General features: G+C 46.0%; 2 protein-coding genes across 5 annotated transcripts; one reads left to right on the top strand and one right to left on the bottom strand.

Annotated features, from left to right (window-relative positions):
• The first annotated feature begins 211 nt into the window (after positions 1-211).
• Positions 212-6,190, top strand: LOC118510551 (mediator of RNA polymerase II transcription subunit 14). Of its 2 annotated transcripts, XM_036052525.1 has the most exons (7): positions 212-761; positions 839-2,273; positions 2,340-3,951; positions 4,252-4,491; positions 4,568-4,782; positions 4,849-5,580; positions 5,665-6,190. In XM_036052525.1, the coding sequence occupies exons 1-7, from the start codon at positions 607-609 to the stop codon at positions 5,926-5,928; spliced, it is 4,653 nt and encodes a 1,550-aa protein (XP_035908418.1). In that variant the 5' UTR covers positions 212-606; the 3' UTR covers positions 5,929-6,190. The 2 variants fall into 2 exon arrangements, with proteins under 2 accessions (XP_035908418.1, XP_035908417.1); XM_036052524.1 differs by having other exon boundaries at positions 2,340-4,491.
• LOC118510553 (SEC14-like protein 2) lies at positions 6,103-20,625 on the bottom strand. 3 transcript variants are annotated; one of them, XM_036052527.1, is made up of 6 exons: positions 20,525-20,625; positions 19,303-19,457; positions 8,915-8,984; positions 7,460-8,264; positions 7,136-7,290; positions 6,103-7,053 (listed from the first exon to the last, which is right to left on the bottom strand). In XM_036052527.1, the coding sequence occupies exons 2-6, from the start codon at positions 19,357-19,359 to the stop codon at positions 6,878-6,880; spliced, it is 1,263 nt and encodes a 420-aa protein (XP_035908420.1). In that variant the 5' UTR covers positions 19,360-19,457; positions 20,525-20,625; the 3' UTR covers positions 6,103-6,877. The 3 variants fall into 3 exon arrangements, with proteins under 3 accessions (XP_035908420.1, XP_035908421.1, XP_035908422.1); XM_036052528.1 differs by having other exon boundaries at positions 20,529-20,603; XM_036052529.1 differs by having other exon boundaries at positions 20,579-20,603.
• Positions 20,626-22,379: the final 1,754 nt, after the last annotated feature.

Raw genomic sequence — 22,379 nt, 5'->3', positions numbered from 1 at the left:
AAGTAAATTTTTATGTCATTGTCTTTGTGACGTTTTCTTTTCACTATCGTAAGTAATTTTAAGCAAAAACGTATTTTCCATACTCACACCGAAGCGTTTTGTGAACAAATTGCCCTGTTTTTCCTTGCAATGATCCGAAGCGTTTCAGCTGTCAGTTCGGGTTGTCAAAATGCTAACAAACGCTTCGATTCTCGGTGTGTGACCACCGCCTCCGAAGCTAAAAAAAGCCAACTCAAGAAAATATCAGCAGGAACGCGATTGTACGGCCAAAATTTTTGGAAAAATAGTGCTTTTCTCGTGTTTTCCTTTTCGGTTGTTGTTCGTATACACACTCTAGCACTATTGCCTGCGGTGTAATATGGAGAATATCATTTCCATCGAATAATAGTGGTGTTTGGGAAGAAAATCCCCTCCTGCTACGCTATGTGAAAGCGTGTGGAAGGAACTCGTTTGCTGTAGAGTGATTTTGCACGATTCATAGAAGAACCGGCCGTGCACAACATTCTAGCCATCGTGTAGATTGTTGCTATACAAGAGAGGAGTGCATTTTACGACGTACAGTCATTACATTTTACGACCGAACAGTCGTTAAAACAGCAGAGCACGATGGCACCACAACCACTGGAACAGGGAGGGGCGGTGACGAGCTTCATCCCGACAGGGCAGGAGATGGCTCAGCGGCAGAATCTGATCCCGTTAGGCCGCTTGATAGATTTCATCATCCAGCGAACGTACCATGAGCTGACGGTTCTTGCTGAATTGTAAGTTGCCTCTTCCGTCGATTTTTGCTGACCTTCAGCATTCCGATCCGCTTATTGTGCCTCTCCCCCATTTACAGGCTGCCCCGTAAAACCGATATGGACCGGAAGATTGAAATTTACAACTTTTCCGCCAGCACACGGCAACTATTCATCCGCCTGCTGGCTCTGGTCAAGTGGGCCAACTCAGCGTCCAAGGTGGACAAATCGGCCAAAATTATGGGCTTCCTGGATAAACAATCGATGCTGTTCATCGATACGGCCGATATGCTGTCGCGCGTGGCACGCGAAACGCTCGTCCATGCCAGGCTGCCCAATTTTCACATTCCCGCAGCGGTTGAAATCCTTACCACTGGCAGCTACTCCCGGCTACCATCCGTCATCCGCGATCGGATAGTACCGCCGGATCCGATAACACCGGCGGAAAAACGACAGACGCTGCAGCGCTTGAATCAGGTCATACAGCATCGCCTCGTGACGGGCAGTTTACTACCACAGTTGCGCAAATTCCGCATCGAAAATGGGCGCGTCACGTTCAAGGTGGACCACGAGTTTGAAGTGTCGTTGACGGTTATGGGTGATGCGCCGACCGTACCTTGGCGGCTGCTTGATATTGATTTCCTCGTGGAGGATAAAGAGACGGGCGACGGGAAGGCGCTCGTCCATCCGCTGCAGGTGAACTACATCCATCAGCTGATTCAGGGCCGCATTGTGGATTGTACCGATGCGTTGGCAGAAGTGTACACCTGTCTGCACTACTTCTGCCAATCGCTGCAGCTGGAAGTACTGTACACACAGACACTCCGTCTGATCCGCGATCGGCTGGATGATCACATTCATGTGGACGAGTATGTCGTCGGTTCGCGATTGACCGTTTCGTACTGGCGTGAGCTCACAAACAAGGATCCCAAATCAGAGCTAGGCTATCGGCTAACGATCCAAACCGACCCGAACGATGCGGCGAAACAGCTCGCTATCCTGCATGTTCCGTCAATCGGTAACAAGGAAGCAGACATTGCCGATCGTGCCGTCCGTTCGGACTTGCTGTCCATGGAACGGCTGCTCGTGCACACAGTGTACGTACGATCACTGGCACGGCTTAACGACGTTAAAACCGAACTGCAGCTTTTCCTCAAGGACGTGGAGTACCATATTCAAGGCACACCGGCCATGCTTACCGTGCCGGTGCTTAATCCTTGCCTGCGGGCAGAACACATCTACATTACGGTAGACACGCACACGGGAATGTTGCGGTGTCACGTGCCGAAACATCTCGATTGCCCCATTATGCCCGAAATGCAACATGCGCTCAACAACGATTGGTCCAAGCTGCAGCATCTCATCTCGGAACTGCGCTACTGGATCACACAACGGAGGTGTGAGAAAACGTTGCAACACTTGCCGGCAGCAACGCAGGATCGCTTGCCGTTAATCTACCCCCAAAACCATCCGATCGCACGAATGGGTCCGCATAAGGTGTTTATTCAGCTGTACCGGCATGCCAACGTTATATTGGTAAGTGTGCTTAGGAGTCTGGTAATGGTGACACTCTTCATAAACTATTTCCTTCTCCATTTCCAGATCGTTGAGCTGAAGGAAAAGAAATCATGCCCTAACGAAATGACCTACACCTTCTACCTGGTGCTGGTGAAACCCTCATCGGTTGAGGAGGGTCAGTCGCAGGATGCGGCTGCCGCAGCCGCCGGGCAAGCAAATCAAGCTGGAGGCAACGAAACGGCCACTGCTGCCATGCCCAAAATGTACCTTCGTGTGCTATCGATGATTGAGTTCGATACGTTCGTAGCCACGCACGGTCCCGGCACGTACATCGACGATCCAACCCCCACTAGCAGTGGCAGCACCAGTGTTAGCACTAAGCGAAAGCTCTCACCGCTGGAAAGTGCGATATCGAGCATGGGGCCACCGCTGAAGCAGCAGAAAACCATCTACCCGGCGTACTTCATCCCCGAACTGGCCCATGTCGTTGCGATGTGTGACGAGAAGCTACCGTTTGTTACGCTTGCGAAGGAATTCACCATGCGCAAGATTCCGCACGGTGGGCTGCAAGTGGAAGCGAATGCAACCTCACTGGTGCTGAAGCTTTTGACACTTCCACAACCAAAACCACCACAAGCGCCAACCACTGCTCAGCAGCAGCAACAGCAACAACAATCTGGTGCATCCGGGGCCGATGCTAAAGCGGCAGCTGCTGCTGCAGCATCTGCAAACGAACCGAAAACCGTACACGTGCCACCGATCGATAAGCAGGTGTGGAATGCACTGCTCAAACGGCTGCTTTCCGTCTCGGTACGGGCCCAGGTCAACAAGAGCAATCAAACCCGTCTGTGGACGATGGAACTCGTGTTTTACGGCTCCCCTTTACCCAGCCTGCACCACAAAGAGCAAGGCATGCGGCGGGCCGTTTATCTCCAGTACGAAATGCAACCGGTCGAATCGGTGTCCAAGGTGGTCGATCAGCTGCTGAGCGATTGGTCGAAGATCGTCTACCTGTACACGCTCGTGCACGAGTTCCGCGAGCAGTTTAACACCGAAAAGTACAACCTCCAGAGCATGGTGACGATTAAATCGTACAGCTACACCAATCTCCTGCTCGCGTACGGCCCCAACAAGGACGTGAGCGTGAACATCTGCTGGGACACGGAGGCGAAAGAGTTTCGGCTCGTGTTTACCGGTGGCAACAGCGCGATCAACGCACACTCGATGATGCGCGATCAGCTGCAGGCTCATCTGAACCATAACTACAGCCTGGCGCAGATCGTGCATATGCTGCACGAAACGTACCAACCGCTCAGCTCGATCGCCAAACTGCCGATCATACCGCATCTGGCCATTTTGCAGTCACCCAAGATACCGGTACTGTCCTTCTGCATCATCCCGCAGTCGCCGACGCTGCTGCGCATATCGTTCCAGGGCGTGTACTGTCTGGAGGTTCGCTTCCGTGGCGGTGGTCTGTGTACGATACGGGACGGCGCGTACAGTCGGTTCGATCGGAGCCACGTCGTGGAGGAGTTCACCCCAACGCAAGGATTGAAAGGCTTCCTCTCGAAGTACGTCGACGAGACGGCCGTTTTCCGGCGCCGCTCACAGTCGGAAGATGACAATCCACCGTCCCCGGTGACGCTGGAGGATCCGTCCGGCCATGGTGGAGGTGCGGGTGGTAGTTCCGGTGGAGGTAATAATGGTGGCGCTGGTGGTGGCGGTGGTACAGGGGGTGGTACAGGCACGTTCCTCAGCGGAGGAACCGGTATGAGAGGCCCGCAGAGTCCCCGCGACCCAGGTCTTCGGTTTGCGGCGCCTCTAACACCGCCCACCGGCTCGAACCCGCACACACCGGCCAGTCCCCATCCGATCGGTGGCGGTGGCGGTGGGGGCGGTGCTGGTGGCGCCGGTGGTGGGGGTACCGGTGGTGCGGGGGGTCAGGGTGGGCAGCAACAAGGTCATATGAATAATTTCAACATGACTTCACCGCCAGCGTCTCACATGCCGCATCCATCGCCGAGCGGAGGTCTCATGCCATCGTCCCCGCTGAACGCGCAGCCAAGCCCGATGGCGGCACACTCGCCCGGTCCCAGCAGTCTGCCGTACATGCAGAGCCACACGGAAGGCAGCCCATTCGCAGCCCTGTCGCCAGCCGCCTCGAACTGGCCCGGATCGCCCGGTATGCCGCGACCGTCGCCCCGTCCCGGTCAAAGTCCGGAACATAAAGTACAAAGTACGTATCGGTTGGGCACGGTTGGATTGTTCGTTGCTGTTATGGGTTGGTTTTTGTTTGTCCTGCTTTTTTTTAGCGTCCCACCATTACGCGTCCCGTGTGCTGCCAGCACGTTCCTGGGCTGGTGCGACACCAACCACACTAACTTACGAAGCGCTGGACACACTGTGCCGAGCAACGTCACATCCGCAAAAGGAGGTTCCTGGTCCGGAGTTGAGTCCGCTGGAGCGTTTCCTTGGTTCGGTGTTTATGCGCCGGCAGCTACAGCGCATCATTCATCAGGAGGAAAGCGTAAGTGAAGCTGGAATCGAAGCATGTGTTTTTTGCTAATTTTCCCCCCATCGTTCCCTCGCACAGCTGATGGCAATTACCTCGAACGAGCCGGGTGTGGTGGTCTTCAAAGCGGATTGCCTACAGTACCAAGTCTTCCTCAACCCGAACCACATGCAATCGCTCCACCTGAAGGTGGACCAGCTACCGATGGGCCCGATGATGGACGGCAAGCCCCCGTACCAGTGGGCCGCCCAAGATCTGCAAATCTTGGAACAGTTCTTCGATCAGCGCGTGGCAGCACCACCCTACCGGCCCGCCGTCATGACGAGCTTCACGCGCATGCTGAACCTACCTGCGAAGGTGCTGAAGGACTTCATCCAAATCATGCGGCTCGATCTGATGCCGGAGCTGGTGCAGGGCAACAAGTGGAACGTGCAGTTCGTACTGCGCGTACCACCGTCGGCCACCCCGATCGTGCCGGTCGGTACCACAACGATCCTGTCGCACCGGCAGAAGATTCTGTTCTTCATACAAATCACACGCGTCCCGTACATGCCCAACATGGAGTGGAAGGATGCGGTAACGATGCTTCTCCCGATGGTGTACGATATGAACATGAACCACACGACGCTGGCGGAAAGACGGGAACCGATGCCACCGCAGCTGAACAGTGCCGTCAGTGCACATTTGCGCCGTTTCTCCGAGTGCTCCGTGCTGCTGCCGGACGAGTGTTCCCTGTTTCCGGCCGTTCACGATTTGCTGCTGTCGCTAACGCTGCCCAACGAACCACCGGCACCGGGACAAATGCAGATGCAGGTAAGTGGTGGTTGCCGAGTGTTTGCTGGATAGCCCTTGATAGAATGACGTGATTATGTGATCGATTGTCCTTCCTGCCTGCAGATGGGTGGTGTAATGCAACCGGGCGGTGGACCAGGTGGTCCGGGAGGTCCCGGTGGACCGATGGGCGGGCAGATCGGTGGACCGTCGCCGCAAGTTGTACCGCAGGTGGGTTCTAGCCCAAGCCCAATGATGCATTCGCCGATGCAGCAGATGGGCGGTGGAGGAGTACAGCAACCGGGCGGATACGGAGGGATGGTAGGAGGTCCCGGCGGGGGTCCACAATCTGGCGGACCGGGTGGCGGTGGTCCCGGAGGACCAAACTAAACGGGAGCAGCATTCACAAAGTGCGCGTGTTGTGTGCGTGTGAGCAAATACGAATCAAATTGTAAACAAACACACTCTTATTTAAATACCGAAAACTTTAAAATATAACGAACATTTGCAGCCAACCAGACGGGGGTTGCTGAGTGGGTTGCGTGTAAATCAAATAGCATAAGATAGTGTTTCATGTAACCAATCCGTACGGTTTTTATTAAACATAAGTGTAGTTTATAACTTTACACAGCACAACACGTAATATGCCCGACACAGTTTTACGTCCTTTTTTACCACGAAGGTTACGCACGGTCCTTTGCCTATGGTTAGGACAGCTTCTCACTACAAAATCCACGATTTTCCCCCTTTACAACTAACCTATTACCCGCTGGTCCTGCTCACGCACACGACACTACTCTCCACGAGAGAATATCGCCCATTTTACCGACTTGTTGTCCCTTTGCGCCGTAGTGTTTAGTACCGGTATTAATATTTACAATGTCACCGATAAGGACGAAAGTCAACCGTGTAGGAATACGCAATTTTGCTTACTATCTAATCGTTTATCACCTGCAAATGAAAGAATTGGCCGCGTATCAGTGTTTTTTTTTTTGCCGCCCGTTTTCGGCATGACAAACTCATTCCTTTAACGGTGTGTCCATAATCGTTTGCGCGCTGATAAAGCCAAACAGAAGATAGAAGGCGTTAAACACGCGATAGCCATAAAGGTATGCGGTGTAACGCACGTGAAAAAGCTAAACTCGATCGCACGAAATGAATTTCAAGTCTTCGGAAAGGAATCTTTGGTTCGCAATAGCGCATGATGGGGTTCGTTTTTGTTTGCTAGATTTTGTTGTTGTTAATATCCTTTACGCCTGTCCCTGTAATACCTGCGTTATGTTTCCCCGGTACACATCGACCAACAACCAACCGTCCCCAGGGGGTAGCAGCTTGGTACCTAGAGTGCAGAATCTTGCGTCGAATCTTCGTTCTCCTCCTGCGGTGATGTTTCTTCCGTGATGGCAATCGGCGCCATCGTCTGTTCCACATCGCTGAGCGGTGCCGTCATCAGGACGGAGTAGCGAATCTTTTTCGTCTTGAAGTACGAGTACGAATTGTCAAACAGGACGTGATCTGAAAGTGGAAGGAAATGGGCATAAGATGATACTTTCGTTCGCCGCCTGCGTTGAATCGTAAATCACGCTGTGTAACGTACATGTACAACCCGGTTGGCAGGTGATAAAACCGGACTCGTCCACCTGATGGGAGGACACCCGCTTGAGCGGTACCTCAATAGCCGATTCTTCCGTCTTCTTGTTTACGCACTTGACGCCGAACTTGATGTCGTGATCGAACGTACGGAATTCCCATCTGGAAGCGGAGATGTGTTAATTGCCGCGATTAAACAACTCTCACAGCATGTGTGTCAGACAGCTAACAGACAAATGTTTGTGTCACAAAACTGTTGGGAGCGTTAGATTGAAACAATCAATATTGTTTCCATCAGCTGCTCCCATTCGGTGGACCACACCCTACTCACTTCAAGAAACAGCCAGCATCCTCACAATCGAACGTCAGCTTCAGCTTGCTACCCTTCCGGATCTCCGTCTCCGTAAAGCTTAGATTGTTGTTGAAGCTGTCCTCCTTCGAAGTGTACAGCTCCTTCGGCACCTTGCCGCCCCAGCAAATCTTTGTCTCACACTTCGGATTACCGTCCGGATCGGTTTGCGTACCGCCAAAGTATGCCGGGATTTGATCCGCATCGCACCGCTCCAGTATCGACGGCAACCACTTGCTCCGGTCCGGCTTGAAGATGCGAATCTTGTCGATCGTGTACTCGCCCAGGAACTTCTTCACCATGTTGTACGCGAACGCAAACACTTTCGGTGTGTTGATGATGTAGCAGCATTTCAGGATTTCCGGATAGTTCGCTTCGTACATCTTGATCAGCGAGATCACCACCTCGCTCGCCGGGCGCCAGATGTACTGCTTCAGGTTAAAGTTGTCCATATCGAACACCACCACAAACTGTCGGCTGCCGGGGTTGTTCGTCTTCTTGCTCTGCTCGTACGCTAGCTGCATGTAGCCTTCGAGGGACTGCATCGTCATGCGGATGATGTCGGCCCGGGACACACTGTGCAGCAGCCCCCAGATGTCGAACCCGGCAAACGGAATGATGATGATCGGGGATCCGTCCTTGTCGAACCCGGACACACCGTGGGGACTGTAGTCTTGCAGGATCTGGGGCGTCGGCCACTTGGCGATCTCATCTGTATTCCAGCGCTCACGGAACTTCATCGAGTCGCGCAGCATTTTCTCCGCTGCCTCAGGGTTCCAGTTGCGTGCTGGAGGTGGTGAACAGAGACAGAGGGACATATTAGAATTGGGCTCGTTAAGTTTCTACAAGAAATGTTTCAGCTGTTGATGTTGCAACTAAATCTACACGCAAAACAAACAAAAAAACCAACCCAATATCCGGTCTCTAATGACGCTTAATTTAGATCAGTGAAAAGAAACCCAACCACTAGCGAACTTTTCATTCTGGCCGCATTCCGTGGCCTTCCAAAAGGCGGCATCTAATATCAGCTTGCAAGACAATTTTCCTACGCAAAAAAAAGCCCACAGCGCCATGGTAGAAAATGGCGAGAAAAAAAAGAGAAGCCAATTATAGTTCTAAGGCCACTCGCACGCGCCGTTTCACTCCTTCCAGCCGACAATACAGCTTGACAGTAGTGGAACAATACTGCGGCATCCACCCTCACGGTGGCGTGGCGCCTGAATACTGCCGCTCGTGCCTGGGCCCACCGGTCCTCAACAGTCATTTCAAATATTTACTTCTTCACGCAAGCGACTAATTACTGCTACCAATCAACCGTAAAGCAACCCCGAACCGGTTAAGAGTTTGCGACCGAGTGCGAACTGTTGCCGGCACACCGAGAAGCACCGGATTTTGCCGGTAAAAAGCGCTGTGGACGGTGGTACCCTGTTCGCTTACCTCGCAGCCAGCGCAGCAGATAGTAATCATCGTGCTCCGGTTTCAGTACGTCAGCCACCTGCCGGCGAAACTGTAACGAGAAGAGAAGAGAACGCGTGAGTGCTCTGTGAGTTGGGCGATTCGTCGATCGAGCTGGATGATCGGTAATCACCGTACATGGATGCAGAATCAATCAACTTACACCATTAGTAACCGCTCTGAATCATAGGAAGAAAAAAACAGAAACAAATCTCGATAGGCCCAAAATAGGGCCAAACTGCATCAGGGTTGAGGACACACGCTACCTTTCACGTTTCACCCACATATCATGCCGGGGGTACAACCTTCAACTCACAATCATACCTTACCCATCGCTATTTAGTTCAATATCGTCAGAAAGATCACTAGGACGGGGAACTATTTGGACCTTGGTGACTTTTCGTGCGCTGGTTGGTGTGACCCTCGGTGGCGGTCATACACGTCAGTGACAGTGATCTTGTGCGTGTCTGTCTCATCTATTAAATCCAATCCTCCCCGCCGAAAGGTGGTTGACAATTAAAATTCGCCAACTGTCTCACAATGCGCCACAGGCTAGTGTGGATGTAATGAGACAGGCGCAAGCAATGTCCACTCACGCTGACCTCAACCATGGCCCCCTCCTGTACAGATGTCATATGATGACGCTTGAACTTAAGGTGGTGGGCATCTATCGTACAATCGTTAGTAGACGCCTCACGGTGTAATTAGCTTCTACCTCGATAGCCAACCTTTTCTCCACGATGTAAGGTTCTAAATCACGATGTAAGGCTAATGCATTTCGGCCCACTCGGACACACTGAAGGTGAGCTTTGAGTAATGGTTGGTAGCGTGATGGGAAGCGAAACAAAGCGTACGTACAATAGATTGATTGATAGGCCGAGCTGGGTGGGGTTGGATCAAGGTATGGATAATTGAAATGAAGCGGGCTTGCATGCTCGCACACTGCGGGATTCTACTATCGAGTTAATTCTATGCGCGAAAGGTATCGGTAGGATGCTACTATTTACATTCTTACTCTGTGATAAGCAAGACACTCGCGAAGTATTTGATTGATTAAAAGTACATTCAGCACTTAGCTTTTGAACCCTTTTGCTAGTAACCGCGCACCGGGACAAGGTGTGAAAAATTACATTTCCTTGCTAAACAAACATACTTCAAGTAGCGAACCGATTAATTGCCATCTTTTCCTATCATCCTTCGTCATACACGCTATGTAAGAGACTATATTTTAGCAATCATTACCTGGCCCACGGAACGTGTAAGACTGTTACAGCTAGTGAAACAACTTGCCAACCATTGGCACCTTACTATGAATTGTCAGTTTATGACTTTACTCGGGGGTTAACAAGCGTGCTGACCAGAGAGGGCCATCACAAACCAATCATCAACCCAGAATAACCTCCAACCAGAGGTCAAAAACATGACTTTTGCAATGACCTTTGCAGGCCTTTGCCGAGGAGCCTTTACAATTAGCACCGTAATTGATTTTGATTGAATGTTTGTAGCTACTCGGTTGTACAACTATTCTTTTTTTCTACCTTTGTTTTCCAATTTTATTGTTTTTTTTTTAGTATTTCGTTCTATAATGCTTGAATTAGCAGAACCAGAGAATACCTTAAAAAATTTGAATAAATTAGCCACTAGGGGCTTTGATTTGTTTGGGTGATTTTATTTTTAAATTAGATTTTTTAGAGGCTAGAAAACGAGTTTTGTTTTCTGCTTGACGTCTCATCTAACTCTTGTTGTTCTTACGATTGTAGAATTTCTGGAGCTTTGGGGGCTTTTCTGCTTCTTGTGTCTCATGTGGTTTCGCTTCTGCTTTTTTGGGTATTTCCAAGGTTGTGAAATCTAGATTTTGAATATTTATTCCATTTTTATTTGATTTTCTTGATTGGTTGTTAGGGGCGGTCCAGTCTTCATACTGGAGGTTCGAGGTGCAAATCCCATCCGGACCGTTCCTCCCTAGGGAGGACTGACTATCCAACTACGTGGTATCATTACAATCAAGAAAGCAAGAAATAGCAGGCATGGCCTAAGAGTTCGTTAGAAGAAGAACGAGAGAGAGAGAGATAGAGATTGCTGTTTTCTGATATTGACTTTGACTTTGATGTTGACATTTTGATAAATATATTCCAATTTATAATTGTTACACTTCAGAGCACCTTGAAATTAAAACCTCCCCTTTGCCTTGATTAGAGCTCATCACGTTAAGGTCAGCAGTTAACTTATGATCATTACCCGATTACGCAAATCCTACTCAACACCCAGTAATGGTGCCCAACCTAGTCGAACGGTCAACGAAAGCGTTTTGGACAAAAATTGATGATCCAACCTCGTCTCGCTCAAGGCAAAGGTCTAATACGCCTAGTACGGACAAAGGATGCACGATCGGTCATCAGCATGCCACGACCGCTCGAAGGAACTTCGGACTAACCGTGTGGCTTCAGTCCGGTCAGTGTCAACAGTGATGGTGCTACAGATTGAACCGGTCCGGCTCGGGCTGTATTGCTCCGGTGGCATTGGCCTACGCAAGAGTAAGCCTTTCGGGGAGGGTATTGGCGCCCGTGCCCGTCCATTACGGGGCGTCAAGTAACGCGAAAGAGCACGTGCGTTGCGTAATCACGCACCGAACTGGCTGCGCAAATGCATTGCGAGTGTTGGCCATCAAATATTTGTTTCACACGCATCTCGCGCACGATGAATCACTCGAACGCAAGAAGGAAAGGGAAAATACAATCGACGTCCAAAATTATGCTTCAATTTGGTTTCGAATGCCAGTTCTGTCGAGGTGAACTGCGTGCGTGGAAAGGAAATCAACCTTGGTGGACCTTGGAAGCGCCTTTGGTTGGGTTGAGTTAAATGAATGTCAATGAAGGGATTGCTCTTCAAGAACATCATCTAATGACGCTGATTCGCGTTTTAACCTTTTTTTTTGAGCTAAAAATATTAGATTTCAATTTGCTACGGGTTTTATGCCCCTTTTGCTTCAGCTTTTTTTTGTGCGCAATATTAGTAAACATTAGTTGCCATTTAATTCGGCATGTACGCCCTCAATGCACACCACTTTAGCAATTGCTCAACACTATTGAGCGCAAAAATTGCAAGCTCGCGCGTGCTTTTCCGTTGCACAAAAACAAAAAAAACAGCTGCACATCTTCTGACTCATCGTTTTTCTCGCCATTTTTCAACCACTTCTAATAGTGTTGCATGGTACGGGGTGGAGTGCAAATTACTCACCCCCAACGTGCGATCTTTCGCCCCTTGAATGCACATTTCGCACTTGGACGAGACTTTGGGGGGGGGACTACGAGCGTGAGGCATGATGGATGACCGACGTGGACGGTGGTTCGACGCAGTTTCTCCTACCAAACAGCAGATGAATGCAATTTCACACACAAAAAAAAGCTCATCGGCCTGATTTGAACGATTCGTCGAGCAAATTCAACGCAGGGCAACAAAACGCAGGAGGATTTTTCAATTTGCTAGCAGTTTTTCCAACAAAGCAGCGTACAAATCGTACCCCCGACTCTTAAATAACTCACAATCACCTTGCCGATCATCTTCTGTTCCTTTCGGAAGTCATCGGATGATTCGTTATAATCGCGGTGGGGTTTTGATTGAATGTTTCGCAAGTTGACGTCAAGCAAAGGGTCTTTCTTGGCAACAGTCACATCGATCTTAAGTGCACTATAATGCTTGCACACTGGTGCTGATGTTGCAAAGCGCCAAGATGCACCTGCAAACTCGGTGCCTTAAAGTGTGAAAAATCAATACTCTTTCGGCTTTAGTTTGCTTGAAGTCGAATTTGAATGCATAAGCTTTTATGTTGTACTTTTAAACGTTTTGAATGGCAAGAATAGATAAAGATCTTTTAATTTGATAAACATTTTTGAGTCTTATATATGTTTAAGCATTTTTTTAATTTCAAATGAGTTAATTTTATGGTTCCGAACATATTTAATATTTTAATATTTAATCATTCATTGTTCCATCTGATTTTTTAACCTTGTTCATCATTATTTATCATTTGAAGGGATTTCTATAGCATATGTATTTTTTCTTTATTTTATCTCCTCATTTTTTCCTTTTTTTTGTTATCTATACATTGCATGCTGATTATTTTGGTTACATTTATTTATGTTAATTTTATGTTTTTTTTATTAGTTTTATACATTTTTATCTGGTTTAACTGTTTGTCTATTAACTATTGTTATCTTAGCAATACGGCCAGGCCGTTCTTTATGAATAAAAAAAAAAAAAAACTATTTTTATCTTTTTGATTTAGAATTTACTCAATTTAGTTTTTAAATTCTATTTATCTTTTCATATGAGCTTGTTTGTATCTCTATTTTATACACTTATGCTCTTGTTTTTGATTAAATCCATCAATCATCATTTTTTAAATTAATTTACAGGGTTTAGGGAACATCCTTACAGCGCTCGAGAATATCAAAGGCTACTATGAGATGATATGGCTCATCTCACACAGGACATCACAATAAAAGGTATTTGATATCCCTGACATTTTAAGCCATTTCCATACTAACTAGCTTTGTTTGCCATTCCATCTAAGAAGACTGCCGCAAAAATGGATGCTATTGCCTTATCAACTGAACAACCCTGTATTAATCAGTAGTAGTCTTCATTATTTACATTTTATATCACACACACACATATCACATTTATTTCTTGTTGGGTTTTAACAACAGTTTTTAATAATAAATAAGGCCAAAAGCTTTTTTTTAATTTTTGTATTTTATGTTAATGTGTTTCTTAACTAATTTAATGGTTTTATCAATCAGCAATTTGATGAAAAGATTGAAAAGGTACTTTAATAAGAGATTTTTCATAATTTTACCTTTGCTTTAATTTTCAAATAATTTAATCAATACTTCTAACCAATTATTTGGCCATGAATGGTTTCCCTATTGCTAGCTGCAAAATTTCACGCAAATTTATTTCAATCACTCGCATCGCGCTATAAAAATGGTAATAAAATCATTCAACCATGGACAGAAATTTTAAACCATGGCAGACGGGTACCTATCAATGCTTTGCGCACTTTATTGGCACCCCCAATAAAGCACTAATAACGTTAGGTTTGCTATAAAACCCCCATCACCGTACATTAGGCTAACGATAATTTGAAACAGCTCTCCATTAGGCCAATGTACCGATGAATCGTTTGTACCTTAGGTAGTTGCCTCAGCGGGGATAGCAATGGACATGGAAAAAAATCAAATCTGCAAGCAAAATATTATACCCCGCGAAGCAAGCAGCTTTCGTGTTGCAGTGACAAATGATCACCTTTTCGCAGCGATAGCTTTGGTGGTATTGAAGTCTTTTTTCGCACCTTAAGATTGCACTACAATGATGCACAAACAAAAAACAATTGTGTATGCAGCACTCAAACACGCTCACGATGCAATCAGTTTAAACTGCACTCCGCCAGTCAGCATTGCCATCAATCATTCGAAGCCTGAGAGAAAGTGTTTTGTGTGATGGGAAATATTGAATAAACATCGCCATGTGCGCGCTTTATGTTTTTCTTCTGTTATGCATTGCATAATGTAAAAGCATCTGCAGAAAGCTGTAGAAAAAAAGACATCCATTTTTTTATTAAACGACATATCTTCGACAAGCTTATTATCCTGGCTTGCGACTTGGCTCTGGCTGATGTTAGCTGCTATGTGTATTCAAATTCAAAAACTGGAACTGGCCAACATTGACTCTTCGCCCTCTCGAAGGAACCTGTTTTTCGGGCGGCATTTAATCAACCGAAAACACACTCCGATCCACTAATTTCGCAATAGGTTCGCGACCGTGAACCAAACTCCAAGCGGTATTTGGTGGTGTTCCACCAGCTAAATGTGTATTAGGCGCCAGTTTATGCAGCCATGCTAAGCCCTGCAGTTGCACTGCTGCAACCCCTGAAGATAGTTCCCATCATTGCAACGGCCACATCCGGAGGGAATCGAACTGGCGGGTGGGTAGTAGCAGGGAAGCGGAAAACTGCATCGAAGGTGAGCAACTTTTTCTAAGTGCTCGCAGCAGCAGCAGCAGCAGCAGCACCATGGGCCTCATTTTCCTTCCCGCACCAGAGAAGCCGTTAGTGATCGCGCAACAGCATCCCCCCAACATGCCGTAAGCCCGTGCACCGTGACCGATTATTGACTGGCATAGCATAACACCTGGCTGCCATAAGGCGCCTCTTGGTTGGTGTGTGTGTGTGCGAGTGTCAGCCAAAGGGTCGATATGGTGAAAAAGTCAATCGTGCTTTACATATACCATCCCGGTTCGTTGTTTAGAAATTGTGGCTTGCATGGTGAGGAAGTTGAGGTTTGAAAATGAAAGTATATGGTGGCTTAAAGTGACCAAAATACTGTCGCATTTGACGCTTTTTTTTTTAAATTAAACCATAAGCCATACTTTGACCCACAATCTTCCACGGTAGACAGCAGACAATCCCGGCAATGTTGCCCCGAAGGCCTTGGCGCACCGGCCGAGTGGGTTCAACATTCCCATTAGCCGTTTGCATCGAATCTCCAAAAGCCACAATCTCTCCTTCCACATTTGTATTTGCATGTAGCTGCACCAAGTGGTCGTTCTTCCAAGGCCGGGTCGGGGTTCGCGAATAGGATCGCTCTCTGTCTAACCACACGCGCCACCGGTTACTAGTTAGTCGCGGATCGATCGTTTGAGCTTGCGTCTGGGCAATGCTGAGTTTCCCAAGCGACCCACCGACGATAAAGAGCGAGGCTAGGGCATTCACCGACACCTTTTGGTTCCGATTCGGTTGACCAGCTGGTACCGGTACTGGGTCATAAGATTGTAAGTGCATGATGATAATTACAGCCTGTTGATGATCTTTTTTTGTGCAGGCAGGGATCCGTTGCCGGTAGAAGGGTTATGGACACACGATCTTTTGGATCTTAATTGTTCCGCTACAGAATGGGGGTAAAAAGCGGTTATAAAATTAGGAGGAAACTTTGCTGAAATATACGCTCTGTGCAGGTCAGAAGCGGTTGAAGTCTTTTGTGCTTTTCTCAGCGACGAACCCTGCCGATTATCGGTAAAAAGTGAAAGCAATTGTACGATAGTTTTAAGATGGTTGAGAAATATTCCTTCAGGTATTTTTCTGTCCATTTGTAAGCTTATTTTTATAAAATTCTCATTGAACGCAACGTCAATTTGGTAAGCGGAATAAAATTACCAGAGTGAATATTTACCTCAAGTCTTACCGATCTTCACACAGATTTAAATAAAAATCCAAATCAATCATCAATATTTACTTAAAGCAATCGATAATCGTTAAAAGCGATTACTAATGTTGGAAGAATTTAGATAAATATTTTATGATAAGTTTTATTATTTTAAACAAATCAAGCTTCTTATTAAATATTTGTCAAGAGTTTCACAACTTATCATTATCAACAACATTTACTGTTCATATTTTAAAACAATAAAGAAAGAGTCTTTCCTTCCAATTATAGTAAATTTTTCTAGAATTGAACCCCCTATCACCAACACTGTTTGTGGTTTAGCATTTAACCCAAAATTAAGCCATAATTACACTGATGATCCACTTCCTGAATCAATACCTCTTACAACGCCACCCATCACCCACCTTCAGCGGTGGATTAATTAAACATTTAATGTCATAATAATTGCCAGTTTTATCCGACTAGCTTGCAATTTCAACGTTCATCGACGGAGAAACGGCACCACTTCTAGAACCGGCTGGACCGGGCGAGGGAAGCATCCGCTAATCTATAGTCTACCGATGACGTATAAACGAACAGATAGTCCCCCACCACCAGCATCGTGCTTCTAGCCGCCTTTTAATAATACTTCCCTCAATTGTCGTCATCGCGCTTATTTACACGCAGCCAAGCTTCCTTTCCCTTGCTCGATACAGTTCTGTCACGAACTGTTTTAATACATTCGCTGCTCAATTCAAAACAATGATTGTAAGTTCTGAAGCTTATCAAAATGATGGACCGTAACGATGCTTTGATCGTTGAAGGTTGTATCGCTGTGAGAATGTACAGCGGCAAATTACACCGAGAACTGTTTTCTCATCAAAAACAATTGGGTAGATTGCGCCGATGTGATTTTGTGTCCAGGGGTTCGTCGCTTGCCTACAGTAAGACGAAAGACTTCAACGGCAGTAGGAACTAGAATTACTTTCAATTTTACACTTGGTGATTTTTATACAACACAACACTTAATTTAAACCCATAAAATCGCTACCATTCTAATGGTGAACACAAATACTACATATGTTTCCTGTAGCGAGTGTGATCAGCGAAACCGATCTCTATCGCTCCACGTCTTCAAGGTTACGGAAACGAGCTTCAGAGCCAGTCCAAACCAAATGGACCGTACCGGCCAGACAGAAACCGTGCCAAAATATGAAACGAAAGAGCAATAAAGCGATGGCTGAAACGCACAAAAACAACCATATCCGAAAAGGTTAGTTCCTCGAAGGCACTAACTAAGCCACACACAAACCACGGTTCTCTGCCGCTGCACTTCCTCGTGTATGGTGCGTCGTAGTCAGGTGTTTTCGCCCGGCATATGAAGGTTTCGTTTCGAAGGCTTTAAGCAAGGCATGATTTTCGTAAAAACGCTTGCCATCCATCCATCCTTGACTTACCAAAAAGCACCAAACCAAAAACAACATTGGACGCCATTCGCCAAGGCAGATGTGACGGATGTGACCATCAAACAATCATAACAATAACTGCCTGACAAGAACACGATGGCCAGTCCAGTCGAAAAATGTAGCACACAGGAGAAGCTGGTGGTGGTAGAACATGAGGGCAACCTTGCAGGAACAAGGAAGGAAGGTGAGAACTTCCAATGTTCAATCGACCGAAGATGATTAATTACTGCTGTGCTGCTTGGTGGAACGCTTTGCAAAACGGTGCGAAACGGTTATAGAATATAGATTAGTTGGTATGATCCTCCTAGCAAGAAGTCTGATGTACTATTTCTGTAGCAAAGATTGTATTATCTTTACTGCTCGGTGAGCTTTAGCTGATCGCGGTAAACCTTAGCTGTAGTAAAAGAGCTGCATTTGAAGAATTGTGTCATAAAGTCTATCGATAAGAGAAATTTGAAAGTCAGCCTGATAACGCAAGAATGCACCGTGTCATTATATGACTAATTTTGTTATGATCAAATTTAAAAAAATGTTTTTAGTAAAGTTTCGTCTTTTGAAAATTCCTAATCACACACGCATCTCAAAATAAGCAATCTAACTCTTACAATCGCTATCCACAAAAGCTAGTCCTCGCAGGAAATTTTCTCATACAATCCAGTAATTGTACACCTGCACACGATTACGCACTGCCCATCACCGGTTCCCATGACAACCTACCAATCAGTACAGACCGAATCAAGGGTTGTTGTTTTCTTTCCCTCAATCGGCCAAATCATTCCACCGAATCTCTCTCGCTCATGATCGACAGATAAATTGTCAACCTCATCGTGCCTCATTGTCCCATCGATGGGGTTGGAGCACTATCGATGGAACTACCCTTTCTGGGGGGGGGGAAAAATTCCCTCCCGGATACCCCGGAATCGACGTTCGTGTGCTCGTATCATATGGGCGCTATTAATTTTACACGCTTCAGGGCAACATTTGGCTTAAAACAGTGGTGTAGGTTTTGAGGTGTCTAGATATGGCCGTGCAGCACGAAACAAACAGGGGAAGGTGAAAAGGGAAGGGGCGGCGAGGGACCTAGGGAGGACCTGGTGATGTCGTACTGTACCGGAAAACAGATTTTTAATTGTACGACATGATCGCGCACATACGCGTCCCCCCCCCCCCTCGATCGCCACCACCCGAATGTTCCCGCGTAACCGGAACAGTTGGGCACTCCTGTGCGAGTTTGGGGGGGTGGGGGGGTGTACGAATATTAACGCAACGTTGCATGAAATTGCACCGAAAAAAACCCTTGGGTGCGCCCCCCCACTCCCTCACTCCCCTTGTGATAAGCACTCCTCGAACGGCGAACTTTCTAACTCCTTCTCTACGCATACCATCGAAAACGATTGATCGAATCGAAAGGGAAGCACGAAAACGAAAAAAAAAAACACACACATAAATTCCTTATCTAAACCACTAATAGCGACCAAAACCCACCCAAAACAACAATTGGATTGGGACAAAGCGTTGTGCGCAAATGCTGGGGAGGGGAAGATTGGCAAAGAGAACAACGGGGGTCGGCCGATAAAATTCAAACCAAAAAAAATGGGGAAAAAACAAAAATCAAATCTTATCTTATCACAGCACAGAGAGAGGTTCGATAGAGGTTCCACCTTTTCACATAAACACGCCCCGCTCCCCCTGGATTACCTACCTTCATCAGCGCAAATCGCTGGTCATCCTCGAGGGAGGGCATTTTCATCGTCGACATGATGCGTTCGACAGCAGCAGCAACAGCAGCAGCAGCACCAAGGAAAACCTGATTCAAAAATGCACACTATTGATCTCTTCTGCAACTGTTTTGCACTGCTGTTTTGGAATGAAGAAGGAACTTGGTTTTTAAAAAATAGCCCACACACACACACACGCGAACACTCTTCTATGCAATCGCGAGTAGCGCGCGAGATAAACGCATCGATCAAACGAATCGATCATTCACCTGACGCGCGGCGTTACGGTTCAGATTACAGCTTTAACAGCCGCGTCTTATCGATTGTCACTGGGGCAGGAGACGGTCCCGATGACGGTTCATGTTTTGGAGTACGTACAGATAAGCAAGAAATCTCCCCCAGATTGATTGGTGGGAACATAGAGGGTGCGTGATCGACAGTTGTTTTATTTGTTCAATTTATTGTTGGATTATATTGTGCAATTCTTGTGTTTAAACTTTTATGAAGCAATAGCTTAACTTTCTTTAAGTCACTTTCAAATTTCTTTTCACTTTTTCACCTCTTAAGCACATATTTTTCTTGGCCAGCAATGATTAGCATAAATCAAACCCATATTTCATTTACACCCTACGAGTAATCCAGTAACGGTGAGTGCACTTTCCACACACACACGCCACAGTTCCAAACTCCGTGTATAAATTTCACTTAAAATTCCTTATGGATTCCCGGCTGCATCGTCATGCAAAGCAAACACGCACTTAATGTATGCAACGTTAAAAAAGCACTACCAGACGCGATCGAACGGCAACAGAAACAAACAAACGGACGAACGTGGCCAAAAAGGGAACAACGGAAGCTACCAGCGCTACGGGCAACACACCACACAAAACTCTGTATGAATAAACTAGAGCACCCTACGATACGGTGAGCCGAACGAATGCCGGGCACGATTCACCACGCTTCACAAAACCTTTTCCACACGGTGGTTCCAGTGGTACCGGCGCTAGCAGGGCTGGGAAAATGTGCACAAAAATATACTTTTTTCTCCCCTCCCCCTGCAAGTGCATTAAATCGTGAGCCACACTTTCCGTACACAAAACACACCCAAACAGTCGAATTGGTAGTGGACAGCAAATAGTGATTCACACGTACGATCGATCGACCAATTCACTAGAGGCGAAATGAAATGTTTGCCCAAACACTAACTTGCCAACAACACGATCGGTAAACTCGGCACCGCGTCACAGCGAACTTTCTTACGTTTGATGCCCCCGGTGGTTCGTTCGAGAATGTGACCGGGGATTGAGCGTTACGATGCGGTGGGCCTTCCCTGTTGATGTAGCGCCAGTGTGAAAACCCCTGCAAATGTCTAAGGTACAGTGGGGCGAGATTACATCGCTAGCATTGGTTTAGTGAATCTGTTAAAGAACTGTTGAAGGTAGTGATGTTAAGCTTAGTTTTATACATATTTTTTTGTTTTAATTATAAATAAAATGAATAAAAAAATTTAAAAAAGGCTCTGGATCGGAACATAGCATCAAAATTCCGAAGCGTGAGATTTGATGCATTTTAAATAAAATAATATGTAGCAGTTGGTAACATTTTAAGTATTCACCAATCAACTACTTTTTTAGTAGATCGTTGCGCAAACAAAGCTCATGCATGTTTAAAATTAGACACTTTGAATGTGGATTCCTTCGGTTCGGGTCCAGTCAATAAGCATTAGATTTTAATACATTTGACACATTTCTGTACAGTGTTCTACTATGCATCTCCAATATACAGACCAATATACGCTCTTTGCTGAATTGTGATGGAAAATAAAAGAAATTTGCTATTTTTATAGCAGAAATAAAACTCCTTGAAGACATTGCAAAAGTGGCCTTTTTCTAATTTTTTTTCACTTTACCCAGTTACCCAGTTTCGGGAACCAGTTTTTGGTTGTTTTTATAGTGAGGGTGTAACGATACGTTCATATGCAGTTTTCGATAATTAAATAAAAATAAACGAATTAAATAAGAAGAAAGTGTACAATGGACTTGAAGCCAATGAAATAAAAAGTCCTTTAAGTTACTAGTGTACTATTTTATACGACGGATTGTACATCAATTTCTTTGTTTAGGATGTGTTAGCTGGAACAAAATGAGGCCTTTTTATTTTTCAATTTTCCATTAGTTTTTATTTAAATTTTACTTTTGTGATATTTGTAAGCTTTTTTCTTACCTTTTCTAAAAATTAGATTAGTCAATTTTAAAAACCAGAGGAATGGTTTCCCAACTATCCCGTATTAAATCATCATTCCTTCACACACCCATTCATTTCTCACACAGTGATTGCTTGGATGCTGAACACATCTTGCATGCAAATCGCACCCGTAACGCATCGGGTAACGCGTTCCCAACATAACACAGATAACGTTTTGCGGCCACGGCGCAGAATTAGAAAATGAAACGAAAAAGAAACAATATATAGGTAGTAAACTACAGTTCCTTAATTTATTTATTTAAATTAACCAAAAAATAGGGATTGGGAAAACGCAAACACCGTTCGATAATTTGTTACTTAAAAAACGAACTAAAACCACTAACTCATGCTTAAAGCTACGAAATAAGCTTAATGAATAATATACACCTTTAAGTTCACCTTTCGTTCGATTTTAGCTTTTCTTTGCTGATTTTTTATTTTCACCTTTTTTAGTTCAAATCACGCCTGCCCCACGATTAGGCTGTGCTCGCTTCCGTTCTTCTCTTTGTTTAGTTGCGCTTGCGTTAAATAGTTTGTTAGTAGTTATATCCGGTTTTGTTGCTTATCCCATCAGAACGAACTATTGGTTTGCAAATGCATTCCTTCGCCTCTTTTTTCCCAACATTGCTCAGCACTCGTCTGGCTCTGTTAGTGCGATACTGGATGAAGGATAAATTCTCCTAATTTATCTTTAGTGTTACCAGAAACAACATACCATTTCAATTTGTCCCTTCCAATAACAACACAAAATGTGACGGAAGTAATGAATCCGGAATTGGGACTTCACCATTACCACGTGGGGGGGTTTGGTTTAAAG

This window comes from Anopheles stephensi, chromosome 3 (assembly GCF_013141755.1).
Source record: "Anopheles stephensi strain Indian chromosome 3, UCI_ANSTEP_V1.0, whole genome shotgun sequence".
Classification (NCBI taxonomy): Eukaryota; Metazoa; Arthropoda; class Insecta; order Diptera; family Culicidae; genus Anopheles; species Anopheles stephensi.
This window is presented reverse-complemented; position numbering and strand designations above follow the sequence as displayed.

Coding starts and splice junctions, on each gene's coding strand:
- LOC118510553 (XM_036052527.1), bottom strand. CDS start 19,359: ATGTCGACGATGAAAATGCCCTCCCTCGAGGATGACCAGCGATTTGCG. Junction 8,985..19,302: donor AGCGATTTGCGCTGATGAAG/GTAGGTAATCCA, acceptor TTCTCGTTACAG/TTTCGCCGGCAGGTGGCTGA. Junction 7,054..7,135: donor CTGCCAACCGGGTTGTACAT/GTACGTTACACA, acceptor TTCCACTTTCAG/ATCACGTCCTGTTTGACAAT.
- LOC118510551 (XM_036052524.1), top strand. CDS start 607: ATGGCACCACAACCACTGGAACAGGGAGGGGCGGTGACGAGCTTCATC. Junction 4,492..4,567: donor TCCGGAACATAAAGTACAAA/GTACGTATCGGT, acceptor GCTTTTTTTTAG/CGTCCCACCATTACGCGTCC. Junction 5,581..5,664: donor CGGGACAAATGCAGATGCAG/GTAAGTGGTGGT, acceptor TCCTGCCTGCAG/ATGGGTGGTGTAATGCAACC.